Raw genomic sequence first — 20,863 nt, forward strand, 5'->3', positions numbered from 1 at the left:
TAAGGAAATGTCTCCCTCTGAAACCTTCCCTTTCCAAATGTTTAATTTCAGAAGTTTAGTTTCAATGAGCCCTTTGTGTGTAATGTGTGTGTGTGTTTGGTATAGCAGTCTTTTAAACATAAGAAAATAATAACAAAATAAAGTAACTAAATGAATATCAAGCTATCTTGATGCTACTAGTGCAGGTTTCTAGTTTTCTGTATGATGTTACAGTAGTCTTTAGGTGTTCTTGGTGTTACTCTGAGGAAATCAACACTCTTTGAAATGTATTTGATAAGCTAGTACAAACACTTCTAACCACTGAAGAGGAATCAATTTCAAGTTGTTTCATTTAAACTTCAGAAATTTTCTGAATTGCTTTGGTAACAAGGAGCTGAATTTCCCAACTGAACTGTATGAATGTGGGCCTCAAGGGCCTCATTTAAGTGTGTATGGTTTTTTTTTGTTTTGTTTCTTTAAACTAGATCTAACTGCTGATACTAATGAGATACTACATGAAGCAACTTTAAGTTGTGGTAAGTGAGAAGGGATAGAAAAAAAGTCCTCCATGGTAGCTTCGGGAGAGTATCCTCAAAACCTCCTGATTGTACATGTATTTAGCTGCATCCTAGCTGCAACTATGTGCAAGAATGTAGGCAGCAGTGCGAGGAAAGTGTTTATTCTCCTCCCTGGCACTGGAGGCCACATCTGAAGCGCCGTCTGTCGGGGGCCCTGCTACAGGAAGGGCCTGGTGTGCTGTAGTGAGTACCTCATGTGGCTTCTGAGGTGGTGAGGCTGACCTACATGACTCACAAGAGGCTGCTCAGCCTTCACAAGAGAAGAGAAGGAAGATCTTGCTGATGTCTGCAGCGACCTGATGGGTGTAGCAAAAACAGAGCGTGACTCCTCCGAGATGCACAGGAGGAAGACAAGGGGCAGCAGGCAGATCGAAGCGTGAGGCGTTCTAGTAGGATACAAAGAAAACCCTCCATACCATGTGGGTTGTCCAGCACTGGAATGAGTTGACCAAACAGGCCAATTAAAAGACAAATTTCTGCATACTAGTTAGCCCCCCCTCTTAAAACAATTTGTCGGTAGTTGTATGAATTCTGGTTAGTAAGCCACGATTCCCTTTTGGTCCAGTTTCTAGAGATACTGGACAGTGTCTTCTGAAAGAGGTCTGCAGGCAGCTGGTTGTCTGCAGAGGTAACTGGGCTGGTGCCTGGTAGAACAAACCATGTTTTGAGAACTTGTGGTGAGAGCCTGATCAGATACCTTAGCTGATAAGTATACATGGGTATGATTGACTCACGTGGCATAGTTGATGGAATATTAAGAGGTCATAAAATAGATTTTATATCCTATTTTTCCAGTTTGGAAGAAATTCCTGTCATGATGGGAGAAATCTAGGAATTTATAATAAATAGTGTTTTTGTCCTGTAATTTCAAAGGTTGTTATCCAAGGTAGTAGGTAGAGCTGAAGTTGCATAACTTTATCTGATAGAGAACCTCTGAAAAATGGAAAGTCTCTGTGCCATATCTGACAGCAGTCATTGGTCTTCTGTCCTGAATTCCTGCTGCTGTGATCCTCTTCACTTCTATACTTTTATTTTTCCTCCTGACCTTATCCTCAAGTGAATCATTGCTGGGATACACGAAATACATACGGGCAAAGTATAACGGAGAGCACAGCTGATAACTGACAGCAGTTAGTGTGGGTGTGGTAAGGTTGCAGGGAATAGTGCTTTCTGCTGATACCTGCTTGTGTTTGGGAGGTTCTTCTGAATGAGGAACGAGTCCAGAAGAGTGGTGGGTTTCTTGGCATCCTCCCTAATCCCCTCCCTGCCTTTCCAGAGGAGCTATTCTTAGGAACTTTCTGCTGGTCAAAATGCACCAGGGTGTTCCCTGTGTGATAGGTAGTGACAGGCAGGTTTTGGTTTTGGATTCCATTGTTTCGAAGCAGTAAGTTTCTTTGCTAAAGCTTGTTTCCATTTCCTGTGTGCAAGTAATGTTGCAGGTTTGCTTTCCTGGGCAAAAGCATTTTACTGAGTTTGTGGCTGAATATCCAAATAACATGTCAGTTTTCTATTAAACGTGCTCTTTTCATCTTTGTAGGGTAGCAACCCTACAAATATTACTACAATACTTTTTTATTAATGTTCTTAATGAGAGCTGTGAATTCAGATCAGGCTGAACTTCTGTTGATACTTGTTTGGAATGGTTAACTTGGAGAAGATTGAATTTCTAAAGACAAGGAAGAAGCAATTTTGTTTATTGGTTAGGTAAATAATAGGTTAGGTGAATAATGAGTATCTCTCATTATTTCTCTAGGGTACACTTTTGGATCTTACAATTTTGTATTTCAGTTGATGGACAATGCGTTGTCCGTATATATTATTTGATTTTAATGGACAGGTCCCCTTGAAGGTAACAGCAGATGTTGAAGATGAGAATAGGGCATTTCAGTGGTGCTCTGCTGACTATGTACACATTTATTTCCTCTTCTCTGCTCTCTGCTCCCTTGGGTTACTGTTCTTTTAGAAAGAACCAGAAATAAACACGTGAGAGCTGAAAAGCTGCAAAGCTGTTGGAGAGAATATTTGTGCACTGATGAGGTGAATGAAAGAACGACTGACACTGGATTACACTGAAAAGCAGGTTGCTGAAGAAAAGAGTCATAAATTGAAACTTGAAATGATATTTTAAGTGATGGCAGTTAAGCAATTTTTGTAGGATGTAGATCAAACAAAACTTCCTCTCTTCAAATTATTGTTTGATCAGATACCGGTACTGTAGTGTGGGTGTTCTTAATTTTAAGATAGATTTTAGGTTCCTTTGTAAAGACACTGTTGCAGTTGGGCTATATGTATCAGTAAATAGATCTACTCATTCTTTTGCTGCTCTTGTGTACGTTTATTCTTTCCTGTTTTACCTAACATTTCCAAAGGTCTTAAGTGAAAGATTTTGAATTTCTTTTATCACTTAAGGTTCTAGTCTCTGAACTTTAGTATTTTTTCCTTATGACAATCTGTATGACCAGGCATATCAGTTGAGGTTTATGTGGCAATCGTCTTGGAAAGTATCAGAAAGAGAACTGACTTGAAACCATTCCTGCCATTCAAATCAAGGATTTGTAAAACGATATGGGAGCTTTGTGGTTTAGTTCATGTTAGTGGTGTTAAATATGGTTTGTGTATAATCTTCCCCAGTTGTGTATAATTTTCCCCAAATGTTATGCAAAAAGCAAAAATTGAACACTGGGAATCTGATTTGGTTCTTCTTCTTGTTGGTGAACTGTATAGATGCTATGGAGGCCTTAGCGTCTTTTATGGAGAAAGTATGCTTTGAAAGCACTGCCAATGGTAACACTTCATACACGCTGTGTATCCCTTATGACATAAATTGTAAGCAATGGTTCTGTTAGTTGTTGCAGAAATGGTTGCAGTTACTGATTTATCCCTGTCAAAAGAATTACCTGAGCTACTAGTATAATGCTTCTCTAAATATTGCATATCTGGGGATTTGCAGGTAGAGTTATTTTATAGTTAGAAAGTAGTTTGTGCTCTACAAAACCACATAATCCTGTTTAGTTTTGCTTTATGTCCTTTGGGATGACTTGGAACAAGGAAAATACTTGCACAGATGCCAAATATAAGCATCTTAAATAACGGAGAGAAGGAAGAGTTGTTCTGTTAAGGTCTTGGAGAACTAATTGTAAATCCGATGCTATTTGGGGAATTTGAAATGTTTACTGCTAACTATAGAGCTGTGGTAGACATCTGTGTAGCATGACAAAAAATCCTTGATACTGTTGTATATTTCATAATGCAACAGTGCTTCACCTAGTAGCGTTCTAAATTTTACAAAAAATTATAATGAAAAAACACTAAACTTAAAGCTTGTGAATGTTCAGTTTAATTTCTTGGGGAGGATTCTTTCCTTCTTCTCCTGCTTCAATTTCACTTTGGATTTAATTTTTAAATTACTCATTTTACCTTTTAGTAATTGATTAAAAGTTTACTTTGGTGCATGTGCTAATTTTTGAGCTTCATTTAATATTTGAACTTATTTTATACAATTTCTTTCTAGAAAAGATTACAAAAAGAGCTATTGGCGTTGCAAAATGATCCACCTCCAGGAATGACTCTAAACGAAAAGAGTGTACAAAATTCAATTACACAGTAAGTATTGTTCAATTTTTGCTGCTAAGTTGAAAAGTATGTCGTGGAAAGCCTCCTCATGCCACTTTCATAATTTGTTCCAAGTAACGTTGTGAACTTTTGTTTTTAATCCAGAGAATGAAACTTTTTAATGGGCATATTGCAGTAATGTGCTGGACACTCTCAGAACATGAATAATGAATTCATTAAGTTTGTATTAGGCATTTTTCTATTTAACAAAATGTTAATCGGTAAAAGCTTCTGCATATTTTAATTTAACAACCTCTCGTAGCTACTAACCTGTGAAACTCCTTTAAATTTAATGAAATAATGGAGTAGCTGGTTTAGACTTTCTACATTATTGTTGTGGTTTAGCCCTGGCAGACAGCTAAGTATCACAAAGCTGCTCTCATTGTCCCCGTGTGGGATGGTGGAGAGAATTGGAAAGGTAAAAGTGAGAGAACTCATGGACAGAGATAAAGACAGTTTAATAGCAAGAGCTACACTAAAGCAAAGCCAAACCAGGAATCCGTTTGCTGCTTCCCATTGGCAGGCAGCTGTTCAGCCACTCTCCAGGAGAGCAGGGCTCATTGTGTGTAATAGTTGCTTGGGAAGACAAACACCATCACTCTGAATGTTCCTTCTTCTTTACCACAGCTTTTATTGCTGAGCACAGTGCCACGTGGTATGGGACATCCCTTTGGTCAAGTTGGGTCAGCTGTCCTGGCTGTGTCCCCTCCTAGCTCCTTGCACACCCCCAACCTCCTTTGTGTCAGGGCAGCACAAGAAGCTGAAAAGTCCTTGTCTGCGGTCTATAATAGCTAAAACATTGGTGTTTTACTGTCACTATTTTAGTCAAAAGTCCAAAACCAGGCATAGTGTAAGGCTCTGTGAAGAAAATTAACCCTGTCCCAAATATAATTATTTATAATGAGTGTATTTCATAGTAATTTCCATCATCTTACTCTAAGCAAGGAAAACTTCTTAAAGAGCAAAGCTGTCCAAATTAATTTTTTCAACTTCACTTATGCTGTGCAAAACTGAAATAGAAATATGGTTAAATATTCTGTGCATTTTATTGAAATTGACAGGTGTTGTTCCCTATATTAAACAAGTATTTTTTTTCAATTGACTGAAATTCAAAAACTGTGTTGACTTTTTTAGGCAATTTTCTGTCTTTTTTTCTTACATTAATTCAGAGAAATGTTAGAAAAATCTTTGCAGATATGAAAATCAATGAGTTTGAATTTCAGAATACTTGTTCTCGACATGTAGCCTGGTGGTGGATCAAGGTGTAGCCTTGATCAATGGATCAATTTAAATACATAAGTTGAGCTGACTTGTGATGTTTCTTAACATTTGCATTTCTGATGCTGGCACTCTGACCGTGCTACTTGAGGTTTTATAAGCCTTCAGTGCTTTTGGTATACTGAGTTAAATACTGCTGTTGCTTTCAAGTGGTACTGTTCTTTGTGATACTTGATGCTGAAGACTATGACTGAAACAAGTTGAAATAGCACCTTCCAGAATTTGGTACTAATAGCATACCATTGTACATTTGGTGAATTGAAAATTGTTTCTTGCTTTACTTGGAGTCCTTTTTTTCAGGAGGAAAAAAAAAGTATTTTGCTTCTCAAAGAAAATCCAATCTAATTTTGCAAGAGCTTTTTCACTTGCTTAAATAAAAGTAGCAATTAAGGGAAAGCTTACAGAAGGTGAAGAGATGTAAAAGGAGAAAACTTTTTTCCATTCATGGATTTCCATTTTTCTTGGGATGTTTTTGTCATGAGTGCTACTGCATTGTTTTTTCTGCTACGTGCAATTTTCATACATGCAAATAAAAACTTCCAGTTCATGGCATTTTTTTCAAATTGTCACTAACTAGCTTCTCAATGCTAGAAACATCATATTTCACCCTTCAAGGGTTTTTGATGCAAAGTAGCGTGTTCTCAGATTTTTAATCAAATTGAAGTTTGTGTTGGTGCAGTATGGATTTGTGTACCAATACTCTGGGGTTTAAAAGGAGCTGAATAAATTAATTGGAGCATATGATGTAACTGGGTCATTTGAAACTTTAAGCAATCTTTTCTTTTTAAATACGCAATAATTAGAAGTTTGGCTTAAAAAGGAGAAAAAAAAAAACAAAAAAACACAGGGAAGATGGGTTCTAGTGATTCCTTGACCTTAAGAGGAACAGTGTCCAGGCAGAATTTTCAGAATTTTCTTCATAAATGAAACTAGTTCAAAAACTTGAAAGTGGAGATTCTGGATCACAAAGACCAATAAAGCTGAATGGTATTGGTGGAGTGTGTGTATAAATGTAAAAGCAGAAGGCGTAGCAAGCTATGTCATCTCAAGTGCAGCTAGAATAAATCAGAACAGAATATCCTGAGCTGGAAGGTACCCACAGGGACCATCAAGTCCAACTCCTGGCACTGCACAGGACCACCCAAAAACCAGACCATGTGTCTGAGAGTGTTGTCCAAATGCTTCTTGAACTCCAGCAGGCTCAGTGCTGTGACCACGGCCCTGGGAGCCTGTCCCAGTGCCCAACCACCCTCTGGGTGCAGACACTTTCCCTAACTCCCAGCCTGACCCTCCCCTGTCCCAGCTCCATGCCGTTCCCTCAGGTCCTGTCGCTGTCCCCAGAGAGCAGAGCTCAGCGCCTGCCCCTCCACTCCCCTCGTGAGGGTGCTGCAGGCCGCCAGGAGGCCTCCCCTCAGCCTGCTCTGCTATGTGTCTTCTCTTCTAGACCCTTCATCATTCTTGTAGTCCTCTTTTCAACAGTCTAGTAGTTTTGTGTCCTTTCTATACTGCAGCACCCAGAACTGCACGTAGTACTTGAGGTGAGGTCACACAGCGTAGAGCAGAGCAGGACAATCCCTTCCCTCAACCATCTAGCAGTGCTGTGCTTGATGCAGCCCAGGGTACTGTTGGCCCTTTTGGCTGCCTGGTCATGCTGCTAGCTCATGTTCTATTTGCCATTAACCAGCACCTCCATGTCCCTTTCCATGGGGTTGCTCTCCAGCCTCTCATTCCCCAGTCTGAATGTATAGCTAGAGTTGTACCACCCAGGTACCGAATCCAAAGCTTTCTGTATATTTCATAAAAGTGGTGATGGCTCAGCCCTCTAATCTATCAAGATCTTTCTGCAAGGCCTTTCTACCAGTGACAGAGTCAATAGCACTTCCTAATTTAGTATCATCCACAAACGTGCTCAGTGCTCTTAGAGTCCTGCGTCCACGTCATCTATAAAAACACTGAAGAAGAGAACTGGACCACAAATAGAGGCACTGCAGAACCCTAATAGTGGTGACAGGCTAACAGCCCAATGTAACCCCACTTACTGTATGCCTTTGAACCTGACCCACCAACTCATTGTTCACCCGTCATACCATGTACTTGTCTAGCTGTATGCTGGATGATTTTTCCAGAGGGATACTGTGAGATAAAGTATTGAAAGCTGTACTGGAATCCAAAAAGATAAGTATACTGGCTTCCCTTTGTTAACCAGATGAGTAACCTCATAAATGGCAGTTAAGTTACTAAGCAGGACTTTCCATCATGGAAAAAATGATTGTGTTATTTCAAGTGTTTTTTCAATAAATTCTAGATTTGAAAACAAATCTAGGAGGGCACTCCTGATCAGCGTCCTTAGTAGCTGTACCAAGAAGTTATCTTCTGTCTGCGTCAGGAATTTCTTGGACCCATTGCTATCAGCTGTGTGATATTCTCAGTTAACATCTGGGAAATTGAAGTCACCCATAAGGACAAGGGCAGTTGAGCTAGAGATATCCCTTAATTACTTGTAGAATATTCATCAGTGTTGTCATATGGGTTGGATGGATGAACTACAACAACAACAACAACACTTTATTTACCTTAATCCTTTCCCAGAGGCTCCCAACAGTGTCATTGGCACCTGTAAGTGCCATTCAGTTCAGCTCTGTTACATTCAGTGCCACCTGCCCTGCAATCAAAGGACAGTCATTGCCCTCCTTTACCCTCCTACTGTTGAAGATAAGTTCCTTCTGAAGAGTGCAACAGCAGATCAGTGGAGAAGTAATTTTTCTTTTAAAAAAAAAAAAAAGAAAAAAAAAGACGATGAAAAATATGCACCACTTAAATACAGGGAGAGCCTATATGGTATGAGGGTGGAGAGAGGTTGAGAAAAGGATCATCAGGACTGCCAGTGGAAGGGGACATTGGCTTTTCTGAATGCGTTGCTGTTCTAAAAAAATCTCAACTGCCTCACTTGGGAGTGATGTACATGTTTTTGTCTGAGACGTTTGTAGTCTCTTGATAAATCTTTACATTATTGTATTCCTTAAATGTGTAAAACTCAATCAAGGGTGAAAGACAAAAATGGGGAAGTGATGCTATAGAGGATTGTATTAAATGAACAGAACTACAAAATGACAGAAGTGAGATAGCATGGTGTTATTATATGTCTTGAACACTATACAGAATCTATTTTGACTGGATTAAAAAAAAAAACAACACTAATTTCATGTTACAGTGGAAGAAGTAGATGCAGAAGAAAAACATACTGTGATATGTTGCATCTTAATTCCAGTTGCAAGTCATCCTTTTTCTGGTTTCAATTTACTGTGACCTTTTCATTTTTATATTACTAGCTTTTACAGTTTTAGTGTTCCCTTGCACGCCAGATTGCGTAATATTTAGTTTCTGACTTTTCTTGTAAGTTCAAGAGCAGCATTCCCCATTCCCTCTTGGATATTGATTTTATTTTAAGTAAACTATAACGATGATTTCAATGATAGAAAAATGAAAACAACATGGAAAAAAGATGCGTACTAGTTTGTTCCCTTCCAAGCCCGATTTTATGTAGGAATAAACTTTGGAACAAGTCTTTTGTGTCAGCTTTGGCTCATGTAACAGCCATTTATTTGGGAACTGATGGATCCATGATGAGTTCAAGTTATAATTACTTGTATAATTTGTAGTGCTTTAGCAATGCATGCATGTGAAATACTAAGCTTGTTTCTTCTAAATGTGGGCTGTATGCGTTATTCTCTTATGATACTGATTGAAAGTTTAGAAAATTGGCTGATTAGTGGTTGATTCTATTTGTCCTGTGCTCCAGGAGTGAAATTATAATTTATTAGTCTATAATACTGATTTTTTTCTTAATTCCTTAGGTGGATTGTAGACATGGAAGGTGCTCCAGGAACACTATATGAAGGGGAGAAATTTCAGCTTCTATTTAAGTTCAGTAGTCGGTATCCTTTTGATTCGCCTCAGGTAATTGTTTTCTTACCACCTGCTTAACTCTACCTCTAGGTTATAGCTCATTTCATTTTTAAATGAAAGCTAGCTAGTTCATTTTTAATACTCCTGCATCTTCTCTGCTGCCACGGTTAATATGGCTGCCAAAAAAAAAAGTTATTGTGGTAGGAATTCTCATAAATACCTGGCCACTTTGAGAGGCCTACAAATCTAGTGGTTAGAATTAAGGGATAAACTCATGTATTGCTTTCATGGTAACACTAATTGCTGATTAATTGCAGCGTTACTGCCAGGGTGCAGAATGAGCTCTGTACATCCATCTGTCCATTACCTGTGAGAAATGTTTTTTGTTTTTTTTTTAAAAAAAAAGGCTTGTAAGAGGTGTTAGGCTGTCACTTCTGATCTCCTCAGAAGGGAAGAAGAAAAGTGAGGGTGCCTTAATTCTTGCCTTGTTTCAGCTTGAAGTTCAAAGGGGATCTCTGATGCTTTTCTCATGGCTATTGAAGCTCAAGCAAGGAGCTATGAGAGTCACTTAAACTCTAAACATACTTATCTTTAGGCATTATGTTAAAAACTGGAATGCTGACTTTTCAGTCTCAGGTTTTAAGGAACAAACTGGCACTTGCACATCTGCATTTTGTCAGTTTTGCAGTGAACTACTTGTAGGTGATCTGTGAGAGGTTAATCACTTTCATTTGGTTCCAAGTAGGTATTGTTTGTGCTCATTACCCAATGTGTGTGTGTAGCTGTATGCAATTTATTGTAAAACAGCAATGTAGACCAGTACACATACACTGATGTATTTATTTTTAAGCACAAAAGGCAATTAAGAATTTAAGTACTGAGTATTTGTTTGTTGTAATGTCCAGCAGTATGATGAAAATTCTAGGCGCTGAGTTCGTTTATAGTACAAACCTTTGGATTATAATTCTTCCTCCTGTAAATCTATTTTAGATTTACAAAAAATAATTTACATGTCCTCTGCTTAATCAGTCGGTTGTTTTCTACATTAAATATGTTATCTGTCAGAACATGCATGCTTTTACTTAGTCGCCTAGTTTTGGTTTTCCTTTAAGTGAAGACATTAGATAGAAATTAAATATGTTACAGGTTATGAAGGTAAGCTCTTCAGTGCTTAAGAAATATCTGTTAAAGATCTATGAAAGATCATTCTGCATCCAGTTTTTCTGCTGTTACAGAAGTCTCTACACTATTAGGCAAACAGGTTAAGCTCTCTCCCTTCAGGTTCACATGTGATTAAGGTGATACTTCTTGTAGGCAACAACGAGATGGGTGTGTGTGTGTGTGTGCATGTATGTGAACTTATGAAATGCTTAAGAGGCAGCAGGATATTGTACAATGACATAACAAATCTCTACCATTCATAATCATAAAAGATTACAGTGGTTGTGTTGGATAAGGAGCTCAGGAGTATAACGCTGCTGTGAGGATATCACTTTTACTCCATTTCCATTTGTCCTGAGCTAACTGTGTGTTTGACAAAACCTTCTGTTAGAGCAATAATTGTTAAAACTGGTTTTCTTACCTTTTTTTGATTGTGATGTTATCTTTCAGTAGAGAAGAGTTAAGGTTCTCAATGCTGTTTTTGTTGTTCACTCATGTTAAATAAAAACAAATTCTATTTAAAATAATGATCTAAAGCATTTCCTATGTGGTAACATACTGTGGTTGTAGAAGTTATAATTAATTGGGTTAGTTCATTTAACTCTTTATGAGTTGTCCAGAACTTACTTTGTTGTGTCCAGAATTATAGAAATACTCATTTTTAAGTCTCATTATGTTTGTTGGTATACATTATTGTGGCTTATGAAACAATTAAAATCCAGTGTTTTGGCTATGCAACTGTATTTCTTAGGATATAAAAGACTGAGACCACAAGATTTAAGTATTTTGGTTTGATATCTTTACACTATTGCCTTGACATTTTTTCTACTCTGTGTGGATATTTGTAGGAAAATAACTGCCATTTAACCATCTATGCAACTTCATCTTCATAGCTAATAAGGCTTCTGTCATTTAATTTTACATTTCAATTAATTGCTTGCAAGAATGAATGGATGTGGTAAATTGCATTATTTACTGTAAGTGAAAATGGCAGAATCCACTTCTTAAATAAGATATTGCTGTTTTTCCAAAAGCCATGCAGTTTTAAATAAAACGGGGACAATAAATAACAATTAATGTAAAAAATAAATTACAAATGTTTGTGGTTTCTTTTTTTTAGGTCATGTTTACTGGTGACAATATTCCTGTTCATCCACATGTTTATAGCAACGGTCATATCTGTTTGTCCATTCTAACAGAAGACTGGTCTCCAGCTCTCTCAGTGCAATCTGTTTGTCTTAGCATTATTAGCATGCTTTCCAGCTGCAAAGAAAAGGTATGGGTTTTTTAGCACGGTTGGAGTAGAGCAAGTGAAAATTACTAGTTTTCTTTTTTTACAAAGTAAGTTTTTTTTGTTTCTGAAATTCTAAAATAGGCAAATGTACTGTATCTGCATTTCTATTATTGAAAAACAGCTAAGCTAGAGCTGCAAACTTGCAGTGCAGTAAGTACTTTTTAACGTTCTTTATGGTGACTTGCTCATATTTCTGGAAAAGCAGCGTGGATAGAACCCTTCTACTTGTACTAACAGTGAAGTTAAATTCTTACAATTCTGTGTAAATTGATTGTCTCTAAAGGCAGTGCAAAGTGACTATTTAAATGTATTTAATGCGGATGTCTAAGATGTTTTTTGTTAGTAAATGAATGGCACTCAGACTTCTTTTGTAAAGGAGGCTACTCTTTTACTCGTGACCACTTGTTTTGGAGTGGAATTCCCGTGGAAATTAATTTGAGCTTTTATATCTGTGATATCCAAACGTGTATTTATTACATCCCTGTCACTCGTAGTCATGTGTATTTGGTAGAAAAATACCACCCGATTGCTTTGTATTATATTCTCTGCCTCCTGATGATACTTATAAAGACAACTGAAGAATATGAAGTGTTGATGAGACATAGATACTTGTTTGATGACAGCTTAAACAAAGCCCATTTTTCACCCACTCCAAGCTGAGATTTATGGATGTGAATTGGACCTAATATATAAAAATGACATTCCAAACCGCAAAGGAAATTACTCTTTTAAAAAAAAAAAATCAACAAATGTTCCTTTCTTATGTGCTTTATTTTTTTTTTAATTATTCCCTCCCCCAACCCCAGTCTGTCTTCAAGTGGTTTGGAATTTCTCATGGAATCTTGGCATGAGTATCTCCAGTAAGAATCATTACCTGGATTTTTCTTGCAAGGGCCCTAGCCCTGCTTGCTGCCTTGTTTTCATTGCATTCGCTTTCCTAAACTTATTAAATAGTTCATGTATTTACAATGTGGGGATTGTTTGATTATTTGTAGGTCTTTTCTTCTGTTGCAGAGGCGACCTCCAGATAACTCATTTTATGTAAGAACATGTAACAAGAATCCAAAGAAAACAAAATGGTGGTATCATGGTAAGTATTTAACTAGGACCAGAAATTTTGAAGCTCTTTTAGATTGAAGGCAGTTAAAATGCAGGAAGGCAGTGTAAAGGCATTCAAAGCCTAAAATTCTTTAATTTCCAATATTTATGAAAACCCCATTTCTGAGATATCTGCTGTGAATTTCTTTATATCACACTTCAGTGATTCTTGGCTGAAATTTAAACAACACAGATTTGTGTTTTAGGTTGTAGGACTGAATTTGAATAAAAGTTCTTGTGAACTACACCAGTTCATGACAAGTCTTAAGGTGTGGGTGGGGAATGTCCTTCATTGAACTAGGTGTAGCTTTAAAACCATTTTTTTTCTTTTGTTGGTGGTACTTTAAAAGCTTTCACTGCAATAAAAATACACCTATATGTTTATAAGCAGCCTTGTTTTTTTCAGTAATTTCCACTTTTCATCAGAATTTTCAGTGTGAGACAGTTGGCTGACTTAAAGGTTCTTAGGAACTTACAGTGGTGTAGTAGTAAGACTCTACACGTATGTGATACATATATACCAAAATTGCAGGGTCAATAGTGCTAGTGTTGTGGTTTTTTTTTTCCTCTCTTTTTCCTTACCATCTGCTCTCTTTCTGACTTTATACTGTGTTGTTTCTTTCTTCTGGCTCAACATTTGTCATCTACCCAGAGCTGGGCTTGGTTGTATGTGCTTGTCCTATCTGGTCTGTTGGTGAGAAAGGAAAGGAAGAGCGGGGCAGAGGGTAGAGATGGACTATGCTCTCCTTCTCTCTTCTCCTGTTGGCCAGTACTTTCTTTGCTTTCCCTAGGATAATGCTATCAAATGGTGGTTATCAGAAGCCTGTGTATTTGGGGAAGGGTTGTATTAGAGTAGAAAATACTGTCTGTTAGGATAGTGCAAAAAGAGCAGGTCTTATTGCTACATTTCACTGAAGCCTCTGTCATGAGACATCCTGATTTTTTCACTGTCTCCCCACCCCAGGACACGTTCTGTCCTGTATGTGAAATGAGGTCAGGTAGTTTGAGATAACAGGAATGGAGAGGCTAAAGGCTTCATGCTTAAATTCTTAAAAATCCACAGTGCCCATGATGATTAAAAAATTGAATTTTTCATAAAACTTGCTGATACCCATGTTGTTTTTTTATAAATGGTAATGTAGCAGAATGAAACTATGTTTCTCATAATACTCCAATAGTCTCTCTAAAACAAGTTGACTTGAGTCACAATAAGAGGAGTGCTGTATGTCATGGGGTCAACAAGTATGTAAGAAATTTAGGACTGTTTATCATGTGGTTGTACATTACGCTGTTTTCCAAGAATAATAATACTCTTGTCTACAAGGATAATAGGCTGGATTTTTCATCTTCACTAAATTACTCAGTAATTGCTTTCTCTTCATTTTCTGTTTTCTCACTCTTGCAATATGCTTGGTCCTTAACTGTTCCTAGTTTTGCTTTCTCTTTATTGGCAATTTTAGGGGAATTCTTATTGACTTTTAATTTTGTTTTCACTTGCTAGTTATTTCTAAAGAGAAATGAGTTAAGTTTAATTTAGTGGCTTTATCTTGTGATTAAAACATGTTTTGTTTACTTTGAATTTGTACTAGAGTTTCTTTTTGATTCAGGATTGAAGTCTTAAGGAGAACAGTCTGCAGATACTACTTTGATTTCTTATTCATGAAATTCAATTTGAGTTAAACAGGCAAAATTCCAAATGAGTATGAGAAGAAATGTGGTTATCTGACTCTGAAATTTGCTATATAACTGTGGCTCAAAGAAATCAGGCTTCTTATAGTCTACTGAACAAATCATTTAATTACTTCAAAGTAATTACTCAATGGGTGTTTTTTGAAAGTAGGAAACGCTTTCCTCCCCCACAACATCAGAGTAACCTAAAAAGGCAACCGAAGAGGCAAGAGAAAACAAATCAGTTATTTAAATAACTTTTGCTGGTTTGTTCATAATATTTTCATTTGTTTTTAAGTCCTTTTTTAACTACTAATTACAAAGTAGGTCATATTTTCAAGTTTATTGGGCTTCCGCCCCTCCCCCCCCACTGCGCTTCCTCCCCTCTCCCCTTAAATTTGTGTATATATGAAGACAAAACATTGATGTCTGTTGGACAAAAGTTTTCTTAAACTTTGGAGGTTTTTTTTGTTTGTTTTTCCCCTAAAATTTTGTGCACCCCCCTTGCTCCTTTTCCCAAGTAATAATAATTTTGTTTCTCTTCTGGCCATATAAAAAAGTTTCTAGAGGTTGATCTTTCAATTTTTGGTACTTTCCTAACTGGTTTGAAGTTTGAAGAAATGGAGGATTACACTAAAATGGGAAGTATAATTTGCCTGCTAATTTTAACCCTTTCTTTCTGGAAAAGATCCGTATTGAAGCAGAGGTATAGCTGAAAAAATCTGCAAGCTCTTAGAAGAGATGGCTCTGTCATTTTACTTTTCTGCTTCTACTTCAGCTGAAGTCTCGCATATCTAACCTTGGGGTTACCACTTTGGGCTGGGTAAATTAGGGGAGAAAAATCTGAAAGCCCAGAAAGAAAAACAGTTAAGTGCCAGTGCTAATATGTGAGGGAGATGCAGAGTGGTTTTGCTGCTTCTGTTGTAAGGTAGCCATTAAACTGGCTTAGCTTTAATGTGAAATTGAATCTTTGTATTGTGAAAAGACAGGAGGAAGATTGTCATCATTTTTAATGTATGCCTTTGAAGATTGTTTTGTTTTCCAGTAGGTGCCTGGGATTTGTTTAGCTGGGAACAAGCAGTGCATGACTGGGATGTGATGTAAAGCAAACCAATGTAAACATAGAGGCATAAAGTAGCACTTAAAGCTACACTCTGACATGTAAATGTGGTTCTGTGTGCATCTATCTTATTACTGAATTTTTAATCTCTCATTTCATCCCTTCCTCAGCAAAGCAACTTATTCTATGAGCAGAATTACAGAGCCTACTTGCTACAAACTCAATGTCTTTGCAAGCTTTCAAAACTCTTGCTTCCTCTTACTAATGATATCCTTGATAACTAAAAATATTTCTAGATTATCTTCCCTACCCAATGTCTCCTCTAGCTGTATGTTGAGTTTCATGCTGACAATTTCAAAGTTGGTTATGCTGTGTTAAAAGGCAAAGGAGGATCTTCCAGATAAGATTTTCTTGGTCATCCAGGCTGAAATTGGTTTCATAAAGCTGTTCTTTATTCTTTGTGTTGTCAGGAGGTAGATTTTTGTGAAAAAGAATTGTGCAATGGTGTTAATTTTCAACTAGCACCTCTTTACTGCTTTCAGTTTTTCAATAAGGAAGTGTTTTCCATCGTATTTGTTCTAAACTTTGAGTACACCATTTAAACACCCCTTCTCTCTTGCATCCTTGCCCCATTTTTTTTTTAACATGTAAAATTGTTGTTCCTTGCCTTCTTACCAGAACAAAGGCCTTTTTTTTTTTTAAAGTAATAGTATTGAGGACATAGTATTTTCCAGTGAGAATGTAGAATTGTTTGTTGCTACTCCTATTTCTACTGTTTACAGATTTAGTAATCTGTATGGTTTATAGGACAACTGTTTCAGTGTCTGCGAGGTTACAAGTAAGTGCATTAAAAATAACCAGACAGAAAGTTTACTTTCTATTAATAAACTTAATAACAACTGTTGCCAGTTGCAAATATACTACAAGTTGATGTGAGGAATAAAAGGTTTAAAAGGAAGAACTTTCTCAGGCAAATGCATACATTAAAATCTTAAAGCATAGCACAGAAATGGCTGGCCTAGAAGACTCTTTCATAATATGTGCAGTCACAGTATCTAAAATTTAATGAATATTAGTTATTTTTGCATTTGAGGTTTAGTATTGCAGTTGTAATCTATTGCTTTGGCATGATTCTGTCAGCTAGAGTTTGTGTTGACACTTGAGAATTACAAAAAAAAGGGTTGAGAGCAGAAGCATCAGGAGAAACCAACTCTGCCAACTCTTATTGCTACATATTCCTTATAAAGGATTTCTCAGTTCAGTAAATTGATGTGGACCTGCTGTACTTGAAGGGGTGCAAAATGTTAAGCATATTTGGTATTTCACTTTCCTAATGAGTAGCTTTCTCTAATTAAATGTGGAAAGTTAAATGTGGAAAGTTTCTCTAGTTAAATGTGGAAATTATTGTCCTTTTAATGGAATATTTGCTAATACTAACGTGCTCAGGGGGTGTACGTGTGTTTTGGAAGTTTTTTTTATGTTCTCGCCTTTTTTTCCCTAAGTCATTATTGAACAAAACTGCAAACTTAGTTGATGTGTTACTGCTGCATGTTAGTATCTCTGCCAGGAATTGCTTCTGCGTACAGCGCCGTGCTAACTTGAACTTGGAGTGTTTACATGTTTTCCATAAATACTCTTCTTTTATTTTAAAGATGACACATGTTGATGCCACCATTTTGTGATCCTCGTAGCAGAAGATAGTCCTACTGAGAAAATGAGCACTTTGATCATTCAGTCTTTGAACTTTAACCTTTGACTGGAAGTGACCTATAGGCAATGAAGACTACTTCTTTTGACTGCATTTTTACTAGTGTGCATTCTGGGCGCATGTTGATCGCTGGTTCAGTCCATGCAACTGACATGCTTTTATTAGTCATACAGTATTAATGCAGGTGTCCAGAAATGTCAGAATAATTCCATTATTTTTATTTTAAGCTTTTGGAAGAATTCCAGGTCTTCATATATTGTGCAATAACACTGAGCTCCTTGGCGGTTTTGGTGCATCCATTGCCGGCAATGGACATTGTACCAGGGAAAGGTTTTGCTCCTGCCACAAAAAGATTGATGCATGACAGAACTTATGAAAGTTCCAGATATATTTGGATTATAAGCAAGGGATCTACCATTACCTTAAAAGCCACCCCATTCTTTTATATTTGGATTCTATGCACTGTGATCACAAAACTAGCAGCATGAGTTAACATGCTTAGCTGAAGGACTGTAATAAGATCGTTGCGTATTTATTAAATTGTTTATCTGCTGTCAAATTGTTTTGACATGGAAGGTTTTTCAAGTGACGTTGGCAGGGAGGTACAATGTTATCCCTATGGTGAAATAAAACTACTTTTTGTATATAGTTATTCATATCTCTGAAGCAAAGGTATGAGTAATTTAGGGTATGAGTGATTTAATCAAGAATTTATTTTGGAGATAAGAGAGGATGGCAGTGATATAACTGAACTTGCTGCAGTCCGTAATTGGGCTTGTAATTTGTACTTTAGAGCTTTTTCCAAATAGATTGCACACTGTTATTTCTGGCTAGCCATCAGCATGAGCCCTACTGCCTACACCAATATTTCATTTATTTATGTGTTTGAAAGCAATCCATATAACATTTTTTGTTTGCATTCACTGTTTCCTTTCTTGTTGTATGTCATGTTTGAATGTTACAAAACAATATTTTGATTGAAAAGCTTTGTCAGAAGATATTTTCATGTAAATTATTTCTTTACCTTGTAAGCATCATCTTGTCTTTTAATCCTGTACTATAAAAAGAAAAAAAATACATTTTTGACAGAGGCTTAATGTTTTGACAAAAAAGTGTGGACCTTCTTATTTAAGTTTAGACTAAAATATATTTTCTTAAACTTGCTTGTCCCACGCAGCCATACTGTGTTTTTTTTTTTGTTTTTTTTTTTTTCCAGGCTTTTACTTCACCAAAAAAAGATGAAAAAGCCTAAAATCAGATTAACGTTTTTTCTATGGAGCAACATTTATTGAAATAATAAATAGTTGTTCTCACCACTCTGTAATATTTTGATACTGCAGTTAGGTTGTCTTTTTAGGAAGCACTTTTATAAACGTAATACCTTTACGACGTATGCAAAATTTCTATGACTTTTTTTTTTTTTTTACTGTTGCCTTATTGTTGCACTCAAAAAATAAAAATAAAGTGGTCAATACGTGAATGTCTAAACAAGTATCTACTTGATTTAAAAAAAAACAAAAACAAAACAGAAAAACAACAATGAAACAACCCAGAATGAGTAACTACAATAACAAACAAAAATTTGGCTGATAATGATGATTTTTTTTTTTTACTGCTATATAATAACTGACAAATTTTATAGCCTTGTACATACTTCTCTGTTACCTAATGTTTAAAACATTTTTAAAAAACATAGATACATAACTCAGGGTAGATAGAGGTCAAATGGATTTACTCTAGAGAAGTATTTTGTACAGCAATTTAATTAATCGATATTGTCTGTGAAGTAAGGCTACAATATTCTTCAGGAACTGCTATTTTTTCTACTGTATTGAAAATATTTCTTGGCCTTTAAAACTCGATGGTAAAATCTAGCTTTGGATATAAATTTGATGTGTATATGTACTTTCACAGTGAGCCTTTAAAACATAGAATTCAGATTCTTTTAAGAGCCAAAAATAATAATTTTAAGAAAATGAAATAGTTGTGCTCCTAACTTCTTGTTTAACTAAATTTTATTGTTTTAAGTTAATCAAATCAGTTATTTTTGAAAATGGTTCTTACGAAAGAGCAGTAATCTGAATACTTAATCTGTATGTTCATGTTAGCTGCTCTGTATTATTGATTGAAAAGATTGTTGCATCTTTGAGAAATTCATGTATTTTCATACAGCTGGTTCATATAATGGATCCTATCAAATAGTCCACAATGAAGAGACCTGATTGTGACACAAGGTAATGTGTCCGAAGAACTGGTTCAAGTGCATCTTCTCAGATACACGCATCTTTTCATATGTTGGATTGCCCTAGTACAATATGTGGTTTCAGAGAAGCTTTATTACTGTATGTATTTTGTTGAAGATCTCCGTTGTAATGCAAAGCATTTTATGTTTTATTGACCTATGCTATTCTGTGGACTACGATGAAGTAAACCAAATTTATGCTGCTCTTTAATTTTATGAAACCCTCTATAATAGAGAAGCAGAAATCCAAGATAGTTTAGAAGAGAAATTACCTCAAGTCTTTTAGTTTACAGTAGAAATGCAGCCATTGGTTCTCTCGTAGATGTGTTGGTAAGTTCATCTATATACAGAGGGCAAGGACAAAACCTATACACCACTCAAGCCCTCAAAATAATGCAACTATTCTGACAATACTATGATGCCCTGAGAAGGGGCTTAAATTAGATGAAGGTGGTGCCATCCTTTCTGTAGGGTGACCCTGTGTATGTAACTTTCACTTGGAATTTCTCACATCAAATGGTTACAGAATTGGCTTGAAATGTTCTTGCTTTTATTTTGTGTCAATGTTGATGTTGTTAAACACTTTGTTTCGTGTTTAGTGTCTTTATACTATAACACAATAAATTCTTGTTTTAAAATAGATTACTACCCTTGAATGGAAATACGTGTGGACCTTTTCATGGTGGAGTGCAGAAGCATTGTTCATTACATTTAGCTACTCTTGAGACAAAGCTGTCAGTAATTCCTTAAAGCTGTGATGGATATCCAGAGAGGGAAGTGTATAGTACTGAGATGTCTTCTCTTTTCTCCAGAGGATATCTGTTGTACAGTTGAAGAAAATAGTGTCTTTAAAAACAAACAAACAAAAACTTAAGATGTATTAAATTACCAGGTAATAAGTCTTCTTGGAATGTGTATTTTCTTCAGGATAGGATGGCTTCTGTTTTGGAAAAAGACACCACCTTGATACCTGAAAAAAAATGTTAAAAAAAAAAAAAAATAAAAAAGAAATTAATGCATACCTGTTGCAATATCCTCTTCTGGATGTTCGATTTTTAGTTATTACTTTATTTGAAATTCTGGCCAAGCATAGTTAATATCTAAGGCTTTAAAGATAAAGTCTAAAGAGACCATAAATTTCCCATGCCGGTAACTTTTAAAGAACAGATTAGGCAAATGTCTGTCATGAAAAGTTTCCATCTTCCAGCTACCCAGAAGGATGGGAACGTTGATTTAGGTTTTGGTGTATAATGCAGGTACTTGTTGGCCTATTGTTTCC

At 36.3% G+C, this 20,863-nt stretch overlaps 1 protein-coding gene across 1 annotated transcript in view; it reads left to right on the forward strand.

Annotated features, from left to right (window-relative positions):
• Positions 1 to 20,226, forward strand: part of UBE2W (ubiquitin conjugating enzyme E2 W) — a 33,454-nt gene extending 13,228 nt beyond the window's left edge. The window contains exons 2-6 of the mRNA XM_027452359.3: positions 4,069 to 4,160; positions 9,302 to 9,404; positions 11,635 to 11,790; positions 12,823 to 12,898; positions 17,287 to 20,226. Of these exons, the coding sequence (XP_027308160.1) occupies positions 4,069 to 4,160; positions 9,302 to 9,404; positions 11,635 to 11,790; positions 12,823 to 12,898; positions 17,287 to 17,300 (441 nt within the window). The 3' untranslated portion in view covers positions 17,301 to 20,226. The remainder of the gene's footprint in view (positions 1 to 4,068; positions 4,161 to 9,301; positions 9,405 to 11,634; positions 11,791 to 12,822; positions 12,899 to 17,286) is intronic.
• Positions 20,227 to 20,863: the final 637 nt, after the last annotated feature.

This window comes from Anas platyrhynchos, chromosome 2, assembly GCF_047663525.1.
Source record: "Anas platyrhynchos isolate ZD024472 breed Pekin duck chromosome 2, IASCAAS_PekinDuck_T2T, whole genome shotgun sequence".
Lineage (NCBI taxonomy): Eukaryota > Metazoa > Chordata > Aves > Anseriformes > Anatidae > Anas > Anas platyrhynchos.